The following is a 20,255-nucleotide window of genomic DNA, read 5'->3' as shown; positions in this document are numbered from 1 at the left end:
CAGACCGTGTCGAATGCCGCAGAGAGGTCTAGGAGGATGAGGGCCGCTGTTTCTCCATTGTCCATCAGGGCTCGGATGTCATCGGTGGCGGCGATGAGGGCGGTCTCGGTGCTGTGATTGGCTCGGAAGCCGGACTGTGAGGGGTCGAGGGATCCGTTTGTCTCGAGGAAGGCGGCCATCTGCTTGTTGACGGTCTTCTCGATGACTTTGGCTGGAAACGGGAGGAGCGAGATGGGGCGGTAATTCTTGAGGTCGGTGGGGTCCGCTGTAGGTTTCTTTAGTAGGGCGCTGAGTTCGGCGTGCTTCCAGCTCTCAGGGAAGATGGTGGTGTCGAAGGAAGTGTTGATGATGTCTCGCAGGTGGGGTGCGATGACAGCGTCGGCCTTGTTGAAGACGTGGTGAGGGCAGGGGTCGGTCGGTGATCCGGAGTGGATGGAGTTCATCGTGCGGATGGTGTCTTCGGTGCTGATCGGGGTCCAGGCGTGGAGGGTGGTGGTGGGGGGTGGTTGTTCGGTCATGGTGTGCGTTGGTTGGTTGTTGAAGCTGTTATGTATGTCCGCGATCTTGTTGTGGAAGTATGAAGCGAGGGAGTTGCAGAGGTCTTGCGATGGGGTGATGTCGTTGTTTCCTGCGCTGGGGTTGGAAAGCTCTTTCACGATGTTGAAGAGTTCCTTGCAGTTGTGTGCGTTGTTGTCCAACCGGTCTTTGAATGCTGTTTTCTTGGCGGCGCGGATCAGCTGGTGGTGTTTCCGGGTGGCACGTTTGAAGGAGGTCCTGTTGTCTGGTGTCGGTTCCCTTCTCCAGACTTTCTCGAGGGCTCGGCAGTTCTTCTTGGAGCTCTTGAGTTCGTCGGTGAACCATGGGGCCTTCTTGCTGCCGGGTCTGCTAGGCGAGGTCCTCAGTGGGGCGAGTTCGTCCGCGCAGTTGCTGATCCACTTCGTGAGGTTGTCGGCGGCTTGGCTGGGGTTCGCTGAGCTGGCAGGAGGGTGCTGGTTCAGGGAGGTGGCGAGCTGGTCTGCTGTGATCTTGTTCCAGCTTCTGCGGGCTGCCTGTTGCTGGTGTTGGTGGGTCGTCGTTCTCTTGAAGGTGAAGTGGACGCAGCTGTGGTCCGTCCATTGAAGCTCTGTGGCGTGGCTGAAGTCTATGTCTGTGCTGGATGAGAAGACTGCGTCGAGTGTGTGTCCGGCGAGGTGGGTGGGGGTGGACACCAGTTGCTTGAGTCCCAGGTTGGCGAGGTTGTCGAGCAGGGTGCTGGTGTTGCGGTCGTTGTTGTTCTCCAGATGGAAGTTGAGGTCTCCCAGGAGGATGTAGTCGGCGGAGGGGAGGGCATGCGGGCTGACGAAGTCGGCGATGTCCTCGCTGAATTGTGTGCGTGGTCCAGGGGGTCGGTAGATCAGGGTGCCTCTGAGGGTGGTGTTCGGGTTGGTGTGGATCTGGAAATGCAGGTGTTCGGCGCTGGTCAGGGTGTTGTCGGTGCTGGTCGTGAGACGGATGGTGTTCCTGTGGATGATGGCGATGCCTCCTCCCATCTGGTTGGCGTTTCGGTCCCTCCGGACGACCTTGTAGCCCTCTGGGATAGCGATGGCGATGTCGGGAGCTGAAGAGGCGTTCATCCAGGTCTCCGTGAGGAAGGCGACGTCAGGGGCTGTGGCGTCTAGAAGGTTCCAGAGTTCGATGGCGTGTCTGTGGACGGAGCGGGTGTTGAGCAGGATACACTTGAGGTGGGTGCTGCTGGTGTTCGACTTGGTGGGTGCTGGTGCGAGGCTGGTCCGGATGCAGGTGAACTTGCAGGCGTGGCAGCTGAAAGGTCCGTGGGTACGTCGTGGAGTGGCTTGATGGCATTCTGGGAGTCGGCCGGTGTTGAGTGCGGTGAGGGTGGCGGCGAAGTACGTCAGGCGGGTCGGTCGGGATCTTCGTTGGCCAGGGGTCCTGGCGCTGGGCACGGTCCGGTCGCGGACGGGCGCAGACGGGCTTACCTTTGGCGCGCCTTCGGCGCACAATCGGCGCGCCTGCTGCGCGTGACCGCTGCGCGTTCGCACGGTCGCCATATAAGGCGAAGTGCGCGGGTGGGCGGGGCAGCTGGGAGGCGGGAGCGGGGAGGGAACAGAAAGGAAAAAGGGGCGTGGTCAGCGGTGGTGGCGGGAAGCGGGGAGCGGGGAGGGAAGGCGGAGGGCGGCGAGGTAGGCGGGCAGACAGGCAGGAGAACGCAAAGGGCTGAAACTGACTAGAAAAAAATACAGGCACAAAAGTCAGACAAAAGCTGCTAACACGGGAGGAAAATGCAGTTCAAACAAGCACAAATGCTAGACAAAACAAGCACAAAAGTCAGACAAAAGCTGCTAACACGGGAGGAAAATGCAGAAACTGACTAGAAAAAATACAGGCACAAAAGTCAGACAAAAGCTGCTAACACGGGAGGAAAATGCAGTTCAAACAAGCACAAATGCTAGACAAAACAAGCAAAAACAGACGCCAGCGGCGTCAGCCGGCAGCGAGGCAGGCAGCGAGGCAGAGGGCAAGGCGAGGGGGCACACACAGCAGCTGGTGGCCGTGCGGCGCGGGGGTGTCCCACAAGTGGGTCACACTCACCTGCGTCGCACAGTCGCCATATAAGGCCAAGTGCGCGGGTGGGCGGGGCAGCTGGGAGGCGGGAGCGGGGAGGGAACAGAAAGGAAAAAGGGGCGTGGTCAGCGGTGGTGGCGGGAAGCGGGGAGCGGGGAGGGAAGGCGGAGGGCGGCGAGGTAGGCGGGCAGACAGGCAGGAGAACGCAAAGGGCTGAAACTGACTAGAAAAAATACAGGCACAAAAGTCAGACAAAAGCTGCTAACACGGGAGGAAAATGCAGTTCAAACAAGCACAAATGCTAGACAAAACAAGCACAAAAGTCAGACAAAAGCTGCTAACACGGGAGGAAAATGCAGAAACTGACTAGAAAAAATACAGGCACAAAAGTCAGACAAAAGCTGCTAACACGGGAGGAAAATGCAGTTCAAACAAGCACAAATGCTAGACAAAACAAGCAAAAACAGACGCCAGCGGCGTCAGCCGGCAGCGAGGCAGGCAGCGAGGCAGAGGGCAAGGCGAGGGGGCACACACAGCAGCTGGTGGCCGTGCGTCGCGGGGGTGTCCCACAAGTGGGTCACCTATGGCATGCAAATTCAAAAAGAGTTCTTCATGACTCTCAACCTCCTCATCCATTTGAGCTAAGGAATGTAATAATCCTATACCCTCAATGCATAATCCATTAGATTTATCTTTCCCAATCTGAGCACTGGGTTTAGGTTGCTGTAGATGAAACCACTTTTTCAGTTTCAATTTCGTGAGAACACAGAATAAATCAATCCTAGTCTGTACATAATCAAGATTTGTAGAAGGACAAAAATATAAGTCTAAGGATACAAGCTTAATGTTAAGTGCTGATAACTGATCTGATAGATTAACTACAGTCATCTTGTTTTTCCAGGTCTTGTCACTTCCACGGGCTTGGCCTGTTCTTCTCTTCCGTCTTGACCTTGATTTTTTGTTCCTCTAGTTTTTCCTCGCACACCGCACCCCCTGCCTCTCGGAAAATCCTGATCCATTTGTTGTTGCTTTGACTTTTCTTTGTTCAATAGTTTAAATTGTTTCAGGAAATTCTTCCTGCTTGTATTGCCTGATTGTATACTTTGCGACAGAGTGTTCGCTGATGTATCAGGTGCATTAATATTTGGCACCTCACTTTCCTCTGTGGTTTGCTCCTCATGACTAGCAGTAATCATTGTATTGCTTGGATTGATTTGTTTCTCTCCTTACTATATCCTTTCACCATGTGTAGAGTATTTGGTCTCCGGTCCTACCCTGGCTCTCACAGATGTACAACACCTCCTACACACAGCGTTTGGCTGTGTGCAGCAAGAGTTGACTTGCAGAGCTAAGCCTTTTCGATACTTCCCTTTAACATTGCCCCGCCCTTTCTAAACTGCATGAAACTTGATTTTCCTGCTTTGGGCTTAATTTGCTGTTTGCCAAATGTTATTAATGTTCATCAAACTGTTTCAAAGTTAGAAGTTATTATTTATTGCTTCCCATTGAACGTTGCCCCCGATGGATCTGCTAATGAATCTGCTAAAAAATTGACATACCAATAGAAAGCTACATTTGCTAAATATCTAGCAAATTTTATGCAACTTTGTCAAACAGTGCTGAATTTATAAGCAAAATTATAATTTCTTTGACCCCCTTGTAAATGTGCCCCTCTAAATGAACTTGTATGACATTGAGAACACGAAGAGTAAGCAAAACTTGCTAAGTCTTACCTAAACTTGGTGTAGATACATCTAATAATGCCATAGTTATCAACAAACCAACAATGTTTAACCTTCCCCCACCAATAGTCAGCATGCCTGTATTTATGTACCATGCGGATTTTGGTACCTTAAACAACAAATCCGAATGTTATTCCCTGGAAACTTGCATTAGGTTCTGCTTATTGCACCCGATAACTCATGTACTCTGGGGTATTGTTATGTTATGTTATGTTATTTGAATTTCTAACGCGCACAGCTACTCCAAGGAGTGTCCCGGCGCGAGCATAGAGAAAACAAAGCATAACCTGACTTTAAACAAAAAGATGGGTTTTTAACAATTTTTAAAAAACTGCTGGATCTTCCACACAGTGAAGTACCAGAGGAAGCGCATTCCATGCTCGGGCCGCAAAAACGGCCCAGGAAACACCCCCTAATCGTTGTCGCTGGAAACAAGGGACCTTCGCCAGCCTGAGGACCGAAGAGCGCAGTATCCTCCCTGGGACATAGAAGGAGAACCGTTTCTGCAAATAGCAAGGCCCTAGACCATGCAGTGCCCGATGGGCTATAGTGAGAGATTTAAACATCACTCGCGCCCTCATCGGGAGCCACTGAAGGGAGCGTAGATAACCACGCACACTATCCCTAGGCGGGATCCCACCCAGAAGGCGGGCCGCCGCATTCTGCACCACTTGGAGTTTATTGAGGGAATAAGCTGGAATCCCCACATAGAGCGCATTTGCATAGTCCAAACGGGAAAGAATGAATGCACGTACCACAGATTCACGTGCGGCCTGAGGGAGCAGCGGGAAAAATCTTCTCAGGACTCTAAGGAGGCCAAAGCAGCAGCCCGTGAGTCTCTTGACTAGTGAAGGAAAGATTTTCATCAAACCATACTCCAAGATTCTTTGCGATCTGGCTATTGGACAATGGAGGTGGAAACTCGACTGGCCAGATCATGTCTCTAAACCCAACAGGGAAGTTACCAAACAAAAGAACCTCCGACTTTTCTTCGTTACATTTTAATTGGGCCTTCGCCAGCCACTTGAAAACCGAAGATAGACAAGACTGGACAGGGGCCACGGTAACCACGTTTTTATCCCAAGTGAACAATAACTGAGTATCGTCAGCATAGGCAATCACCTTAGCCCCCAAATCCTCCGCTAGAGTAACGAGAGGAGTAAGATAGATATTAAACAAAAGGGGGCTAAGGGATGACCCCGGAGGAACCCCTGTGGGGACCCGCTGGAGTGAGGAAGCAGCCGGAGGTAACCATACTTGCTGAACCCGGCCCTCCAAAAAGGACTTAATCCAACCCCAGGCTGAACTAACAACACCAATCTCCGCCAATCTGTCTAGCAATAGGGGATGGGAGACCGTATCAAAAGCATCTGACAGGTCGAGCAGCACTAAGGCTGCTCTCCCGCCGGCATCAAGGCACTCCCGAATCGCCTCTGTCACTTCCACCAAAGCTTCCTCCGTACTATAGGAGGGGCGGAAGCCCGACTGTGCTGGATGCAAGAGCCCCTCCCTCTCCACTAACTCAGACAACTGTCTGTTCACTATCTTCTCACACACCTTAGCCAGGCTAGGAAGGAGAAAGATGGGCTTATAATTCCCCGGAGTCAAGGGATTAAGGATAGGTTTCTTCAGGAGGGGGAGGATTTTAGCCTGCTTCCAAACACTTGGGACCCTAGCATCTCGCAAGGAAAGATTAATGATACTATTGACCTCAGAATTCACCACATCTGCCACTGAAGCCAATAATCTTGCAGAGCAGGGCTCCGCCGGTGAGCCAGACTTCAGTCCCTTCAGAATCCTCAACGTACAGGATAGATCAACCGTAGAAAAATTAGCCAGGAAGTGATTAGGAGAAATAACCTCAGGAATGGGAGAACGAGACGACTCAGATGAGGGAGAACACGATTGAGCACCAGGTCGTGTAAAGCTGTCATGTATCCCTCGGATTTTATCCAGAAAGAATTTGGATAACGTATCGCACCATGCCGCCGTCCCGGGCAGAGCGCTACTCTGTGCTGTCGGAGACATAAAGCTCTGTACGATGGCAAAGATCTCTTTTGAGTTATTGTGGGCCTGGTCGATACGGGCGGCAAAATACTCCCTTTTAGCTAGGGAGATCGCCATATAATACATTTTCTGGCCCTGCCTGAGCCGACCCTTAGCCACCAGACAGTATTTACTAAGGCGCCAAAAGCGCTCCAATTTCTTACAGTGCTGCTTCAGAGGTGTCAGCTCAGCTGTAAACCAAGGTTTGTAGGGAGACTCCCTAGAGCGCCTCCTAGAAGTGGGAATGGCGATAGCAGACATGGTGTCCAGCATCCAGTTAGAAAAGGCTGCAAGGCTCCCATCCAAGTCCTGAGGCAGGGACGGCCTACTGTCCACCAATGCCAAAGCAAATTTGGTGGGATCAATTTTCTTAAAGGGGGGTTTATGACAGACTACAGATCTAGAGCTCGGTAAGGCTACTTCCCATGAGAAGTAAGTCATATAATGATCCGACCAAGAGACAGGAAGTGTGTCATTAGCTTTGATAGGGAAATTAGAAAAAATAGGATCAAGAGTATGGCCCCCTTGATGGGTCACCTGTGTGACCCATTGGGAAAGCGGCGCTAGTTGAAAAATATCAAGGAACTCTATAGTGTCCCTAGAATCTTTTTGATCCAAATGGATATTAAAATCTCCAAGAATCAAATAGTGGGAGAAACGTAGAGCCCGCGCTGATACAGCCTCATCACAGGCCTGAAGAAAAGATTTCACCAAGCCTGGTGGACGATAAATCAGAGAACCTCCCAACGTAAAGTGGCTGAGAAACGAATACTAAAATCAAGGGCTTCACAGCCCCCCCATATACTAAGGTCACACTTACAGAGCTCCCACTTCTCTTTAAAAATAACAGCCACCCCACCTCCTCTCCCCTTAGCCCGTTCTAATCTACAAATTTTATACCCCCCAGGAATGGCCAATGGAACTATAGGATCAGAGGAGCTATCCAACCAAGTCTCTGTAATAAATAAAAGATCCAGAGAGTTGTCATCCAGTAACTCATCACATCCAAGTGATGTTTCTTCAGGGAACGCACGTTTATCAGTGCCGCTGAAATAGTAGGTACCCTCGTGGACCTACTCGAGGAGTTTGGCTCAAGACATAAATGAAACCCACAGCCCAAGCAAACACAATCTTGCGTCCCCCGTTAGTTAGGATAAATCTGGTGGTCACAGCTCATTCCCCTTAAGCGTTTAAGCGACTCACTCGAAAAACACCGGCGAAGAGACCCATCAAGGAGCTGAGGGGCAGCATAACTGGCCCCGGCCGCCGACAAGACGAACAGCATGCATTTAAATAGCTGCGGTGGCCAGTAGACTAGAGAGCGCCCAAGCAAAACAAAATGGCGCCTCTCGCTGGCACACCGGAAGACAGCCGGAAGTGAGGAACCCCCGAAAAGCGTAGTTTCGTAAAAACTCTGTCTGTCCCAAAAATTTTAATTGCATACAGAAAATGTGCAAGCAAGCGGTGATTTTAAAAGGGACTAAAAAAAAGTCACACACAGTAAATACAAGCAATAGCAGCAAAGATAGAGCAGCGTTAAAAGTAAAGTGCAGGGGGGAGGAGCCTAGCGCGTGACCAAGATGGCCGCGTGAGCCCGGAGCTCCTGAGACCCGCGCTCCCTCCGGCAAATATCCTGTGACGAATCCTGTCTTTCACACCCGGAATATTGAAGGCGAACCGTTGCTGAGGTGATTGTCGCTGTCCGGACTGAAATCGCCCACCGGACGCCGAAGTTGTGCCACACGGAAGGTCGCGGCCTGCTCCCCGGAAGATGCCCGGGGCTTGCGCTGGCACGGTGCCCGAACACTAATTGAACAACAGCGGCTGAGTGTGGGGCGAGCCATCGGAAGGACGGTGTCATCACTTTCACTTTCACTTTCCAGATTTCATCGCGCCCTGGCTTGGGAGTGCGCCGCGCCGGCCATTTGTCGCACTGTCTTCTCTGGATGGGCAAGGGTATTGCTCTCGGCTGCAGATCACGATGTCAACCAAATCGGAAGCCGAAAAACAGAAGCCCAAGAGCACCAGGCGGGGAGGGTACACCCAAACCAACAACATGGACCGTTATGCCCATCAGAAGGAGTCGCCGGGCGGCTCGGGTCGGCCACTGGACGCCCTGAAGGCCGGTCTACCCCCCGCTACGGAACCAACCCTCCAGGACGTTATGGGTGCCATCGAGGGAATGCAGGCCTCTATCGGGCGGCAATTCGAGACCTTGGCACACAAAGTGGACACCATCTCGATCGACGTTAACTTGATTCGGGCAGACCTGGGGAAAACCAATGAACGGGTTCAATCCCTGGACCTTAAAACTTCTGGCCTCCTGGGTGATGTCTCCGACCTGCAGCTGGAAGTCCGCAATTTGAGGTCCACGAACGACCTCTTTGCCCGACGGTTGGAGGACTTTGAAGGCCGGGCTCGGCGCAATAACGTGCGCATTATTGGGGTCCCGGAAAACTCGGAGGAACAGTCTGTGGACCTGTTCGTGGAGGACTTGGTGGTTAACCATCTGGCGCCCAAAGGCCTCAGTAAGTTCTTTACTGTTGAACGGGCCCACAGAGTCCCTGGTGGGAGGCCCAAGGTGGGGGCCCCTCCGAGACCGATTGTCGCAAGGATCTTTAATTTCAGGGACCGGGACGCCATTCTACAAGCATCAAGAGTGTCCGGCCCGACGGCCTTCCAGAACACCACTGTGAACTTTTACCCCAACTTTACTCAGGCGGTGCAGAAGCAGAGGCAGAGCTTCCTGGCGGTTAAGAGAAGGCTTAGAGGGATGGACTTGAAGTACGCCATGCTCTTCCCGGCCAGACTGCGCGTGGTGTATGAAGAGCGGACTTTCTTTTTTGATTCACCGGACATGGCTGGAGAATGGCTGGACACATTGCCCCAGCGACGGGCCGGCGGGGAGCATGCTGGTGGAGCAGAAGGTGGTGGTGTGGATCAGGAATGAGGACTCTGGTGCAAGATTATTTTGACTTTGTTCCGGACAGTGACTCGCAGTTTTTGGTTTCTCCGGGAGTGTAGTAACCCGGGGGGTGGCGGGGGTATGAAGGGAGCTTTCTCCTCCTCTGGGTTTCTTTTTGTAGATTAGTCTTAGAATAGGGCGACAGGCACACTGCAAGTTGGGGGGGCTTTTCAAGCTTACGCAGGGGTGCAGGGTGGGGGGTGGACTGGGACTGTTGGGATGGTTGTTGTTGGTTTTTGTTTTGCAAGGCGTAGTGATGCAAGCTTCTGTAGCTCAAGTGCGGTTCTTCGGGGGGGTGGCGGTCTCCTTACATTTCGGGATGGGGGGTAGGGGCTTAAAGGTACTCAGTTGGAATGTTTATGGCTTAGGGGATCGCATTAAGCGAGGGATCGTTCTGCAATTCTTGAAGCGATGTTCCCCTGATATAGTTCTACTGCAAGAGACGCACTTGATAGGCAACATGTGCTACGCGCTCAACAGGAAGGGCTATAAATTTGTCGCGCACTCGGGGTTCTCCTCGGGCTCCAGAGGGGCTGGAATACTTGTCAGGGCCTCACTGCCGTTTGAGGTTGCTTCCACCACTGTTGATGAAAGGGGGCGATTTGCGGCTGTGGCGGGGAGGTGGGAGGGCAGGACGCTGGTCCTGGTCTCTGTGTATGTCCCTCCTGGGCTGCAGCCCTCCACGTTTGAGGACCTGGGGAGGGCTCTGCTGGATCTTCCAGAAGGGATGTTGGTGGTGGGTGGAGATTTTAATGCGGTTGGCTCTGGATTGCTTGATAGACACCCACCTAGGAGCACTGGGGGGGCGCAGAAATGGCTTACGGATTTCGTGGATACTCTTGGTCTGGTTGACTGTTGGAGACTGCTGCATCCCACTCAGCGACAATACACCTTTCACTCAGGGGCGCACGGCAGTCTCTCCAGAATTGATTATGTACTTACTTTGGCTGCACACGCCTCCTTTGTGTCTGAGGCTAGGCACATGGCTAGGGGTATTTCGGACCATTCGCCGGTGTGGATCTGTATGGATGTTGGTCAAGAGATGGGGGGTAGGGTGGCCCCGATCAACCCCTGGTATCTCCGTGACCCTAGGACTCGTAGCGCTGTACTGAACGCGATCGATCGCTACTTCCAGGAAAACCTAGGCTCGGTCGCGTCTGCGGTGTCCTTGTGGGAAGCGTTCAAAATTGTGCTGAGGGGAGAGGCCCTTTCCTTGATAACGGCGGCCAAGCGTCGGAGGGATGCGGAGGTCGTGCAGCTCGAGGCGGAGATAGCGGCTCTAGAGTTGGCCTTGGAGCGGGAGGTTCTGGCAACAACGCTGCACAAATTGAGCCTTAAGCAGTCGGAGTATAAGGCCCTGGTGACGGACGCGGCCAAAGCCCTGAGTAGGGAGCAGCAGGGGCGACTGTATGATGTTGGGGACAAGGCCGGGAAATTAATAGCGTGGCTGGATAAAAAAGAGCGGGCTAATCGTGTTGTGCCAGAACTTGTTACAGAGGGTGGCGTTAGTGTTACTGAGCCGGATGGCATAGTTCAGTGCTTCGCGGATTATTTCCGTACGGTCTACACCTCGGTATCGGACAGGCCGGTTGAGGACTCGTGTGAGCTTCTGCGCGATCTGGCTCTGCCTTGCCTCTCTGATATTGACAGGGACGATTTGGATGGTGACATCACAGCTGACGAAGTCGCGGGTGCTATCCGTTCACTGCGCCCGGGCAAGGCCTCGGGCCCGAACGGTCTGCCAATTGAGTTCTATAAACTCCGTCCGGACAAGATTGCTCCGCATCTGCGAGCTATGTTTGTGGAGGCGCGAGAAATGGGATGCCTTCCCTTTGACCAACGTCTGGCGACAATTGTGGTCATACACAAAGACGGCAAGCCCAGAAATAAATGCAGCTCCTATAGGCCGATTTCGCTACTCAATGCCGAGCCGAAAATCCTTGCTAAAATACTGGCCTACCGCTTGATTAGGGTGATTGGGGACCTGATTCACCCGGACCAATCCGGTTTCATCCCGCATCGTAACACTGCGTTGAACCTTAGGCGCATCCACGGCGTGCTCGCGCGGACGGGGACGCTGCAGGAGTCGACCATTGTGGCTGCACTCGATGCCACGATAGCCTTTGACACGGTAGAGTGGGCATATCTGTGGGCGGCACTTGCAAAATTCGGCTTTGGGCCTGGCTTTGTTGGCTGGGTGAGATTACTATATGAAGGACCCTTGGCCAAAGTCGCGGTCAATGGTAGGGCGTCCTGTCCGTTCAAGATGGGGAGGGGCACCAGGCAGGGTTGTCCCCTGTCGCCGTTGTTGTTTGCTCTTGCCCTTGAACCACTGGCGGCATGGATAAGATGGCACCCGGACATAAGGGGGATCCGATGGTCACCAGATCATGAGGACCGCATCTCTCTTTATGCCGACGACATTTTGCTATACCTCACCTCCCCTAGGAAGTCTCTCATAGTAGTCTGTGACGTTTTGGCCTCTTTTGGTAGGAACTCGGGTCTCACCATTAACTGGGGTAAGTCGTACCTGTATGCCCTGTATGGAGACGTCCCTGTTCTCCCGCGGAATTGTTCGATCCAGATCGCCCGGGATGGCTTTTTGTATCTAGGGATCTATATCTCCGCCGATCCGATTGTTCGGTATGAGAGAAACCTGCTCCCTCCATTGACGCGCTTGCGGCGGGATGTGGCGGGTTGGCGGCGGCTGCCGCTTTCCCTCCTGGGCCGGGCCGCGCTGTTCAAAATGATGTCTCTTCCCCGCTTTCTTTATGCCCTGCAGAATACTCTGGAGCTGGTCCCGGCCAGCTATTTTCGGGAGGTTGAGAGCCTCCAGCGCTCGCTGCTGTGGGAGGGCCGACCGCGTATAGCTATCGCAAAACTGACCCTTCCGTGGTACGATGGGGGTATCGCGCTTCCTGACATCAGACGATACTACTGGGCCACCCAGTTAAGTGCTATCAACCACGGCGTCTACGGACCGGCGCTGAGCCCCGGCTTTGCTATGGACCGATGGTTGCTGCGCGGGGGTAATTACTTTAGAGCACTCTACTCCAGGTCGATGGATGGGTCCCTCACGGGACCGACCAAGACAGCGGTACACGTGTGGAAGGCTGTTACGAACTCGCTGGGTTGGAAGGATAGGCTTACCCGCGCCACTCCGTTGTTTGATTCCGATGTGTTGGGGAAACTTTGGCACACGAAGGGGTTTGAGAAATGGGATCTGATTGGGATTTCCAGAGTGGGGGATCTTCTTGTTAAGGGACGAGTGAAATCGTTTGATGAGCTACGGACGGAGTACGATCTGGAGGCTACGGAATATTTCCGGTACGCACAGGTGCGCCACGCTCTGCGGTCCGTCCTCGTCGAGGGGGAGGCTGTGCCCGAGTCCTCTCCTTTGGAGGATCGGATTCTGGATGGCCATATGCCGGAGAGTACAATCTCCTTAATCTATAAGAAGCTTGTTAACGTCCGGACCGACCTCCTCCTCGGGGTGCGTGATCAGTGGACTAGGGACGGTCTTGAACTGGATGATGAGGACTGGCAGTATGCCATTTCCTCTCCTAAGGAGGTCGCGATCCCGGCACGGCTAAGGCTAGTGCAGCTTAAGATACTTCATAGAGTCTATGTCACGGGCCCCCGACTGATTCATATGGGTTTCTCCGAGGATGGTTTGTGTAAGAGGGGCTGCGGGATGGTGGGCACCTTCTTACATATCATATGGGAATGTGGTGTGATTGCGGAGTTCTGGAAGCGAATTCATGTAGTGATGCAGGAGGTCACGGGCTTTGCACTGTTGCCAGAGGCACGGCGCTGTCTTTTGAATGTCTGGGGTCCTACTGACTATGATGCTGCGCAGACTCAATGGGTGACCCTGGGAAATATGGTGGCGAAGCGTGATATTGCGCGACTGTGGGGCTCTCAGAGACCTCCCGCCGTGGAAGCATGGATGGAAAATATGGACTGGAGCATATTTAGGGAGAAGACGGCGTACTGTGCCCGGGGGCGGCCTAAGAAATGGCATAAGATATGGGGGCGATGGAACCAGTATAGGGGGGATATATGTCTGCCCCCGGCCACTGAACCGTTGGAGGAGCACCTTTCCCCCTAGCCTTACTTCCAACTTGGGATTACTATGAGGATATTACGTTAGATTGCTAGTGCCTCTGCTTCTCCCTCATCCGCCCGATCGGTGGTTTTGTTCTGTGTTTGAGAATGGGGCTGCGCTCCCACCGGGAACTTGCACGTGTTTATTGGGTACACTGCCTTGCTTGTGTTATTTATTTTAGGTTGTTCTAAAAAAAGGAACCTTTGTCTTTTCCTGCACCAGAGCTATGGACACTTCCATGTGTTGTCCTTACTTGGCTGCCTAACCTCCGGGATGTCGGCTGAATAGCTGTGTTCCAGACTGATATAAATAAAGGTTTTTATAAAAAAAAAAAAAAAAGTAAAGTGCAGGTTCAATTTGTCAGCCCCTATTGTTATTTATGAGGTGCAATAAATATAGCACTTTCACTCGCAATCAGGCCAAGTGTCTAAATTTATTGCACATTTGTCAAACGGTGCTTACGTTGTAAGAAAGATTAAAAAAAATGCCTTTTCAAGATATATAAAAGTGTTAATACTTACAAGTTCACCTGATACCCTTTCCAAACGCTAATATCTCAAAAACCACTGAACAGATATACACCAACCTACAAAAAGGCATGAAAAAAGCATGCTTTCCGAGTGAAAATCTGCATTAATGAAAAGTTTTATGTAAATCTTTTCACAGGTTTTTCTGTAGTTGTGAGCATAATTTGTGAGGGAAGCTAAAATGTGAAAATCTATATTTTAAATGTCTGTCTACTTCACGGAATTGCATGAAAATTGTAAAGCTATACCTTATTTGCATATGTTAAGCCAGTGCCATATGTAGTGCAGATGCGTCCATGGGGACCAACGTTATAGGCCAATCAAACAATGGCATTTAAATTTAAATTGCAGCTGAACCTTATCTACACAGTGGCGACTTCACTGTGTAAAATATGTGTACGGATACACCTTTATCTAAATGCAGACATAGTACAATGTTGCCACTGCCACCAGACCTTCCTGCTCTGATTCATTAATTTGCGACATATGTAGAAAACCTGGGTAGCTTGTAGAGAGCGGATCTTATGGTTAGAAAACAGCTCTTGATTAGCAAGAACACCTGAACTTATACACCAGTGCATCTATTTAATCAACTCAATTTCAATTATCATGCCAAGGATTAATTAAATCATTCTTAACTGTAATGTAAAGGGTAGTTAAATTATGTTTGCTGTCTTAGTGATGTGATGTTTTTGCCCCATTAGTTGACAGTACTAAATTTGGGAAATAATGCCCTGGAAAAAGTTCCAGAGCAACTTCAATACCTTATATCACTTCGGAAGATTCACTTGTTTGGAAACATGATTGCCACAGTGTCACCTGATGTATTTGGTAAGTATTATTTTGTATACAAAAATTTGTGAACAAAGTTAGCTTAGAATTTGTGCGGAACTTTGATAAATAATGTGATTTAAACAAACAAATAATTTATTGTTTGGTAAATACTCAATTTTTATGTTGTGCAGTTATTCCCTCTCCAATCGGCATTTGAACCAGGTTTCAATCTGCACTCTTGTGTGTGCGTGTGCTCTGCATCCTTTGATAGGCTGTGTGAGACAGCATCATTTAAATTGATCATGTGGTACTGGTCTTCTTCAAAGTATGTGGTGTTTTACACAAGGACCTTATGGACCATTTGTGAACCACTGTTACTGGATAGGCATTAAAAACCCACCAAATTCATTCATAATTATCATTTAGGGGACTATTCACATTTAGAAATATTAGGATAATTGATTTCCTGCTATGCGTAATAAAATCACAGGTTTTGCCAAAAGATTTAGTAGATCCTATGTCTTCCAAGCTAAGATGACATATACTGGAACCTTTGCAGAAAAGTGCTTTTTGTGAATACTGTGCGAGTAATACAGAATGACCGATTTGGTCCCCACACTACTATTATTTATAGAATTATTTTGCGTAGTACCAAACATCTAAGTTTTTGCCCATGTAAGGAAAGTCCTACAGCTTATGACAAGCATAAGCAATGCTAAATATGGTTGACTTAAAAGGAATGTTCATGGTACTGTGAAGCATTACAAGTAAATAGCATGAAAATAGATATGTATTTGTGTGGAAGCAGAGAACTGTATAATAATATTGATGTAGGTTTAAAGGTCATGTGACAGTTGCACTGTCAAGGCAGACCTAAATATCCATGTACATTAATGACCGACCTCCTCTCACCTGTGCTGCTGCCAAAGGAAAAGACCACCCATCATTTAGTTATCTAAGACACTTTAATAGCATTTCAATGCCACGTATGTTCCCCTTAAAGTTCAACCTCAGGCAGCTCGATAAATAAACAAAATGATCACAGCTGCGGGGGGCACATGCTTTTTTGTGTAAGCACACAACTTCTGCACCATAAAAACACATAATCCTGGCTCAAAACATGTGGGCGGAGCCAAAGCCCCTCTCTAGTGATGCTCGCGTAATTATCTGACGATGGCTGGGCTGTCTAGCTAGCCCATAAAAAACCAGGTGAGTGCTCACAGAGGTAGTCTTACTTCAGTCTTTGGACTGATTTGAATTATTTAGCACATGTTCTCATTTTATCATCAAGTTACCATGTATACTATAAAATGCAATTTGTCATTCTGATCTCAAACGTCATTTCGACCCATGTATGGCACACCGTGTTTTTGTTTCTATAAATATGTTTTTGAAATTACTCTAGGAATAGTAAAAACTCTGCATTTCGATTGGATTGCAGCTCAAGCAAGAAACTAACAGTAAATAATGTCTGTGAAAATATTATCATTTAGAAATACATTATTTTTGATTTTTAATCACTTGTGTGTATTGTGGTGAACATTAACAATGGTTAATAAAAGTGTACACCAAGCAGTATGGAGAAAAACTGTGGCTTTCGCAGTTCTCGAAAACGAGCAAAAAGCATGTGTTCTCAGGGTGGCGTGCCATGTGGATTTGCATTTTTTAATGTTACTTCTGGATAATAGTATAAAGTAACAGATTAACTAGCAGGGCAGAGTGCGAAAAAAAGGGCAGTTGTGAAAATCTTGACAGTTTATAGTGTGTAGTAATTGAAGGTATTTAATGATGGCTCTTTCCTTCTGTGTCTTACAAAGAGATAGCGATCTCTGAGATGTGTGGTGACAAACTGTTTTTCAGCATTAAATCAATGAAAATTAGTAAAGAACTCATGATCAGTAATGTTTCCAAAGCAGACAGCCTTTCAAGCATGGATCAAATCTGGCCACAACATGAAAGAAAATGCTGCGATGGCCTTTACAGGATTCAGGGTACTTAGTCTCCTGTCCTGAAAATATATACAAAAATATAAGGGGGCAGTGTCGGGATACCCTGCCCTACCCTTTGGGGAATGTGACACCCCCCGCTCCCCAAGCCTCTAAAGGGTCCAGGGAAGCCTCCCCCCCAGGGACGGCTCACTTCTATAACTAGAATTAGAACTTCATTATCTAGAACTCGTTTTCTAAAATAACTATAATTTGCGCCATCGCCATGCTCAGTTACATCACTCATGACATAATCTATGACATCATTGTTAACATGACTGCAACGTCTGAAATTACATAATTGATGACAATACTGTGCATGGTGGGGGCGCAAGTTATAGTTACTTAAGGCATGAGATATAGTCACATGAGATAACTATAACTGGTGAATTTCACTGCTTTTGTTAGGTGAAAATGTCAGTTTTAAACATATAATTATAAACTAATTATAACGTCCCTTTAACCTTTGTTTTTTTCTTCATTGAATTTCTATGGGTTTTTTAGAATGGAAAGTAAGATATTATGACTTTTCCAAACTAATACTACACTTTAACCTTAGTTTTTTCAGTAAATATATATATATTTATATTTATAGATATATATAGAGATAGTTATATCACCTACTGGCTGTAGCCAGAAGGTAGTTATAGTTAGGATGTAGTTTCCAATAACTTTGGCGTCATCTGACGAATCCTCGCAAAATTTTAAAAACTAGTTCAATGGTCACTTTAGCTGCTGTCTTGAAAAGTTCAGGGTGATCCATCAAGCAGAGGCCGAGAAAAAGTGGGGGTCCAAAAATGGGTTTTTCCCATGTTAATTTCCTTACGAAATTTAGACATGGCTACAGCCCGAACTGCTAAACGTAATGACACTAAATTTGGCAGAAAGGTAGCTGTTGGTCAAGAAAATAACCTTTTTGTGAAATGGTGTGAATCCGTTCAGTAGTTTTGGAGTTATTTAAAGAAGTTTCCAGTTGTATATATAGGGACATGGTGGATCCGTGACCCCTCCCGATCTCATGCTGAGATCTGATTTGCTGCCAACACTTCAAACCAGGAAGTGTTGGCAGCCATCTTCAATCAATCAATCAATCAGGGGAATTGTAAGTGCGCCACTCACTCGTGAGGGTTTCAAGGTGCTGAGGCGGGGGTCCGCAGGTCTGTTTAGCCGAAGAGCCAGGTCTTGAGAGTCTTCCTGCAGGTATTCAGGGAAGGGGCGCGTCTGATGTCAGCAGGGAGCTCGTTCCAGGTCTTGGCGACAATGTGAGAGAAGGATCTTCTGCATGCTCTGGCTCTGTGGATGCACAGGGTTACGGCCAGTGCGAGGTTCGGAGATCGGAGGTTTCTTTTGGGTACACGGAAGTTAATTCTGTTGTTGAGGTATTTGGGTCCATTGTTGTGTAGGCATTTGTAGGCGTGAGTGAGGATTTTGAAGGTGACTCTTTTCTCCACGGGGTCGTGCCAGGGGATGCCGAGGATGAGTCTGGCAGTGGTGTTCTGTATAGTCTGGAGTTTGCGGAGTAGGGACTTGTTGATGCTGGCGTAGAGTGCGTTTCCACAGTCCAGTCTGCTGGTGATGAGTGCGTGGGTGACTGTCTTCCTTGACTCGGGAGAATCCATTTGAAGGTCTTGCAAAGTATACGGAGGGTTTTGAAGCAGCTGGATGTGACGGCTTTGATCTGTCGGTTCATGGTTGTGATGAGTCGAGTATGATGCGAGGTTCTTGTCGTGGTCTGAGGGGGCAGGTGGGCTTCCGAGGGCGGACGGCCACCAGGTGTTGTCCCATGTTGAAGGGGTGGTTCCAAGGACGAGGACTTCTGTTCAAGTCGTCGGCATAGGATACGATGTTGAGGTTGTGTTGTCGGACGATGGCTGCGAGGGTGGCCATGTAGATGTTGATGAGGGTCGGGCTCAGTGATGGCCCCTGTGGGACTCCGCAGATGATTTTCATGGGATCTGAGAGGAAGGCTGGTAGTCTGATTCTCCAGTGCGGAACGATTGTATTGAGTCCAGGGCTGTTCCTTGTATGCCGCTGTTGTGCAGTCTGGCGACTAGTGTGCGGTGAGAGACGGTTTCGAAGGCTGCTGACAGGTTGAGTAGGATGAGGGCTGCTGAGTGGCCTTGGTCTAGGAGGGTGCGGATGTCGTCTGTGGTAGTCATCCGCACCAGGGTAGTCTCAGTGCTGTGGTTGCTTCAGAATCCAGTTTGGGATGGGTCAAGGATGGCGTTCTCTTTGATGAATCATGTCAGTTCCCTGTTGACCGTTTTCTCTGCACATTTGGCTGCGAAGGGGAGAAGCGAGATGGGACAGTAGTTCTTGAGGTCGGTGGGGTCCGCTGTGGGCTTCTTGATCAGGGGCCTGACTTCTGCGTGCTTCCAGTCGTCTGGGATGGTGCCTGTTTTGAAGGTGGTGTTGATGGTGTATTGCATTTTATGTGCGATGGCAGCTGCGGCTCTGTGGTAGATGTGAGGAGGGCAGGGGTCGGTGGGGGCCCCCGAGTAGATGCCGTTCATGGTTGAGGCAGTGTCTTCGGTCGTGATCGGTGTTCAGTTGGAGATGGTGGGTTGGCTGGTGTTCTTGAGTGGCAGGGGGTCAACTGTGGCATCTGGAGGATGGTCGACGAAGTTGTCGTAGAGGGTGTTGATCTTGAGGTGGAAGTAGGTTCCAAGTTTGTCGCAGAGGTCTTGGGACGGGGGTGATGTCTGCGGCTTTGCTGCGTGGGTTGGTGAATTTCTGAATGACACTGTCGAGTTCCCTGGTGTTGGTGAAGTTGGCGAGGATTTTGTTGTGGATGAAGTTCTTCTTAGTGGTTCTGATTTGGTTGTGGTAGTCTGTCATGGCGTCTTTGTAGGTGGAGTAGTTTTCGGTTGTCTTGGTGTTTATCCAGTTCTTCTCCAGGCGTCTGCAGGTACGCCTGGCTTCTTGGAGAGTGGTGGTGTACCAGGCAGCTTTCCTGGGGTGCTGTTTGTTGGGGTTGCGTAGTGGGGCGATCTCATCTGCGCAGTTGGAGATCCAGGTGTGGAGTTCTCTGGCTACGACGTTTGTGTCGGATGCCCAGGTGTGGCTGTCTAGGGTGAGGGTGGAGTTGAGTTGCTCGTCGGTGACCTTGCTCCAGTTCCTCCATGGTGGGCGTGGGGCTGCTTTGGGCGCCTTGGGTTTGTCGATGGTGAAATGTACTCAGTGGTGGTCAGTCCATGGTGGTTGCATTGTGTGGCTGAAGTGGATGCTGTGTCCTGTAGCAAAGATGGGGTCGAGGGTGTGTCTGGCTCTATGGGTCGGTGTGGTGACGAGTTGTTTAAGTCCAATGTTGGTGAGGTTGTCATGAAGGATGGTGGAGTTGGGGTCTCTGGGGTTGTCGAGGTGGAAGCTTAGGTATCCAATGAGTATGTAGTTAGTTGATGCTATGGCGTTGGGTGCGATGAAGTCGCTGATGGCAGTGGCAAAGGGTGTCCGGGGGCCGGGGGGTCTGTAGACGAGGTTCCTTGGAGTGTGGCATTGTGGGTGGTCTGGATCTGGAAGTGCAGGTTTTCGGCGGAGGGAAAGGTT

General features: G+C 49.9%; 1 protein-coding gene across 3 annotated transcripts in view; it reads left to right on the top strand.

The window, feature by feature from the left end:
• LRRC69 (leucine rich repeat containing 69) overlaps window positions 1-20,255 on the top strand; it is a 404,099-nt gene that overhangs the window by 108,053 nt on the left and 275,791 nt on the right. For all 3 annotated transcript variants that reach the window (XM_085605299.1, XM_085605297.1, XM_085605298.1), the window contains exon 2: window positions 14,655-14,781. In XM_085605299.1, coding sequence (XP_085461425.1) covers window positions 14,655-14,781 — 127 coding nt within the window. The remainder of the gene's footprint in view (window positions 1-14,654; window positions 14,782-20,255) is intronic.

The sequence above is a fragment of the Triturus cristatus genome, chromosome 5_1, assembly GCF_964204655.1.
Source record: "Triturus cristatus chromosome 5_1, aTriCri1.1, whole genome shotgun sequence".
Classification (NCBI taxonomy): domain Eukaryota; kingdom Metazoa; phylum Chordata; class Amphibia; order Caudata; family Salamandridae; genus Triturus; species Triturus cristatus.
This window is presented reverse-complemented; position numbering and strand designations above follow the sequence as displayed.